This window comes from Eriocheir sinensis, chromosome 3 (assembly GCF_024679095.1).
Source record: "Eriocheir sinensis breed Jianghai 21 chromosome 3, ASM2467909v1, whole genome shotgun sequence".
In the NCBI taxonomy this organism is placed as follows: Eukaryota; Metazoa; Arthropoda; class Malacostraca; order Decapoda; family Varunidae; genus Eriocheir; species Eriocheir sinensis.
Genome location: NC_066511.1, coordinates 23,933,749 through 23,936,921, shown reverse-complemented (window position 1 = coordinate 23,936,921; position 3,173 = coordinate 23,933,749). Strand labels below are relative to the sequence as shown.

Sequence of the window (3,173 nt, the reverse complement as noted above, 5' to 3'; positions counted from 1 at the left end):
AAAAAAATAGCAAGTAGGTAATGTGTACAGCAAGCAGATGAAAAAGAGGCTAATTTATGAGTGGGGAGCAACGTTGCCAGATTGTCTTACTCAGCCTCTTATATTTACCGACTTCCAACCCAAAAACTGTCTCGTGGACCCCAATAAGGAGATTCACTTATAATTATCGTTAAAATAGTTCATTACTGATGTTTCTTGGCAATAGTTAGGCGTCAGAAACCGGTAAATACTATGCTCTGAATACGACAATCTGGCAACGGTGGTGGGGAGGGAGAGGAGCAGTACGTGGAGGGAGGGAGGGAAACAATACAAAGTAAGAAGGAAACAATTACGTACATCGTCAGGAGGTGAAGCTGAAGGGCACGTGGGCCAAGGAAAACCAGACGTGTGTGTGTGTGTGTGTGTGTGTTGGGGGTGAGAGAGAGAGAGAGAGAGAGAGAGAGAGAGAGAGAGAGAGAGAGAGAGAGAGAGTTTGTAGGAGGGGGTTGTTTGAGTCAATCCGTCGACGTGGGTTATACTTTACATACACACACACACACACACACACACACACCATACTCCATATAGTTTACTTTGGCGACCGCTTTCCATTTTCTATGTCCGCGCGGCCCTCAGCCAGATGCCCCTCAACCAGTCCCGTCCATCGCTACACAAAGGCCTCGTTCGAGCGATAGATTGATGAATTCTCTATGTAACAAGAAACACTGGCTGTAGTGCCCCGGGGAAACTGAAGAATGTCTTTTCACTCCCTTTCTCCACGCTCGTTTCTCTGCTGACAAATTGGTCCCGATGGAACTTTACAAAATTATATCATATTATAACTTATCGCTTTTACAATACTAGGGTAGATATGTTGGTATCAGTAGACAGTCATGTTAATGCACTTGCTGGGAAATGTGTTATTATTTGCTTTATGTCTGCGCAGAACAGTTAGTGTTAGTCTACATTGCGCGCGCGCGCGCGCGTGTGTGTGTGTGTGTGTGTGTGTGTGTGTGTGTGTGTGTGTCTTCGTAGATCCAGACCAAACCACTTATTGCTGAGCAGTCTGAAAAAAATATACATAGACCTTGAAAGTTAATGGGTTTGGTTAATACTGCGATTAATTCCGGCGTCTTTTGCTAGGAGGGCGGGGAAGGTTGGATCATTCACTGAGGAGGGAAAAGAGTAGAAAGAGAGCCTGGATTGAATGGTAATGGCAAGGAATGAATACGCTGGATGTTAATCAGATTTAGGTATAGTTTGGTGGACCCAGGTTACTTGGGTCATTACACAGGCTGAGATGAGTAGTTAACCATCGAATTTAAGAATAAAACAGTAAATAATAAAACAATTTCATGGTGAAAATCAAGGACCAAGTTAATCACAACATTTGTTGTTGGGTATAGTCCCCCCTCTCAGCCTCAGTTTTCTTCCAGGGGCATGGGCAGCAGTGGTGGTAGCAGTGAATCCGAGTCGTCGTGGGGAAGTGGCACCGTGTCGTTCATCGAACCTTCATACCGCCCCTCAAACCTTTCCGTGGGGTCAAGAGGTCACCTGAAGATTGACTATTCCTGTTCATGGAATCGCCTTGATGACTTTGTGAGGACCACCAGCCCGAAGGACGGCTGCTATGGATGCTCAGAAGACTACAGGATGCAATATGCAAGCAGGTCACCCCGGGAGCACCCTGCCAGCGCCTGCATGACGGCCCCAGCAGCTCTCCTCTTACCGTGGGAGAGGTACTCGGACACTGCTGCGGGCTAGTGTGTGCCAAGACCTCCGTTTCTCTGCTCTGGTGCATACACTTTATCACACTGCAGATCTCTCGCGTAACGCTCGTATAATTTTTGGCTTATGATAAGTGCATGTCTTTCCAAAGACACACTCATGTAAACAACTTTTGTTGCAGCTAACAGTTTTTGCCTTTAACATATAAATCTTCTAATAATGGAATTTTGCAAAGTAGGCCAATGGTGCATGAACAATCTCGCGAAAGGGAACAATCCGTTACATATGTTTAATCAGCCAGCCCAGGGCTTGCAGAGGCAGTCAAAGAAACACTGGTCATTACTATGTGTACAATATTTCAAATCACGCCATCATGATTTGTATCTGTATTGATTTTACTTTACTTTCCAATGACGGAACAGTGTGGGCACGAAACTGGCAAGTGGAGAGCAATATTCAGGAAGCTCGTGCAGTACTACTTGAGCTGTGTTCAATTATTTACCCTGCAATTACTGTGAATTTGAAAGAAGAAACCTGTTTCATATCAGCAGCTGAATCGCACTCAGCAAGGAAAAAAATACATCGATATATACCAAGTTACCGAACAATATAGCATGAATCAGGTGGTTCCATCTTTGTTCCTGTGTTACTGACTTGTTGATGAAGTTCCTAAGAGTCATTTTGCTCCTGTGTTGCCTGACTCGGACTTAAGTTTATTAAATTTGCAATACGGTGCGTGAAATATTTAGATCTTGATGTTGTTTGATTCTCAGAGAAGTAGCGAGTTGTGAGAGGCCACCGTGTGTGTGCACAGCGACGACCCTCCACCTGTTGCCGGCGCCGGTGATTAGCCAGTCCATATTTGAGCATACTATTGCGAGGTTGTACTTCTGTTTGTGTCGCTGAAAACTACATCTGGTCGCGAATCGACATCTGTATTAATGCATTTATTAACACGTACTTGAAATTCGATCAGGGCAGACAGACTAACCATCTTGATGAAACTACCTTGTTACACCGGAAATCGTCTTTGTGTAACCTTATATTGTATATTGTATACCTGTATATACCCTACTGTATAAGCTCAATAAAAGCCAATAGTGAAACTGTAACGCTATGGTGTCTATATTAATTAACCAAAAAAGCATGACACTACGACCAAATTAGGGGTATTCGAGCAAAGACTCTGGTTAGGGTCGAAGCAGGATTCACAGCCTGAACCCAGCGAGAGGCGCGCCACGTCAGCTGGGAGGATGCCGCGAGAGGGAGAGCACGTGTGGTGGAGGCGGTGGGTGCCCAGGATATCGAGGTAAGTCCGTTCTTAATTAGAGTAAGGGAGTATTGCTTGCCAGACTATTTGAGGGTTAAGATTCGTTTTAGTACCGTGCCAGTATCTCATCACCTACCTTATGAAACATCGGTAGCTTTTCATATATCTTTTATACAAATCTTCAACACTCATGGAA

The 3,173-nt window shown here is 44.6% G+C and overlaps 1 protein-coding gene across 6 annotated transcripts in view; it reads left to right on the top strand.

The window, feature by feature from the left end:
- LOC127006964 (uncharacterized) overlaps positions 1-2,819 on the top strand; it is a 114,973-nt gene extending 112,154 nt beyond the window's left edge. For all 6 annotated transcript variants that reach the window (XM_050877417.1, XM_050877408.1, XM_050877396.1 and 3 more), the window contains one exon: positions 1,416-2,819. In XM_050877417.1, coding sequence (XP_050733374.1) covers positions 1,416-1,743 — 328 coding nt within the window. In that variant the 3' untranslated portion in view covers positions 1,744-2,819. The remainder of the gene's footprint in view (positions 1-1,415) is intronic.
- Positions 2,820-3,173: the final 354 nt, after the last annotated feature.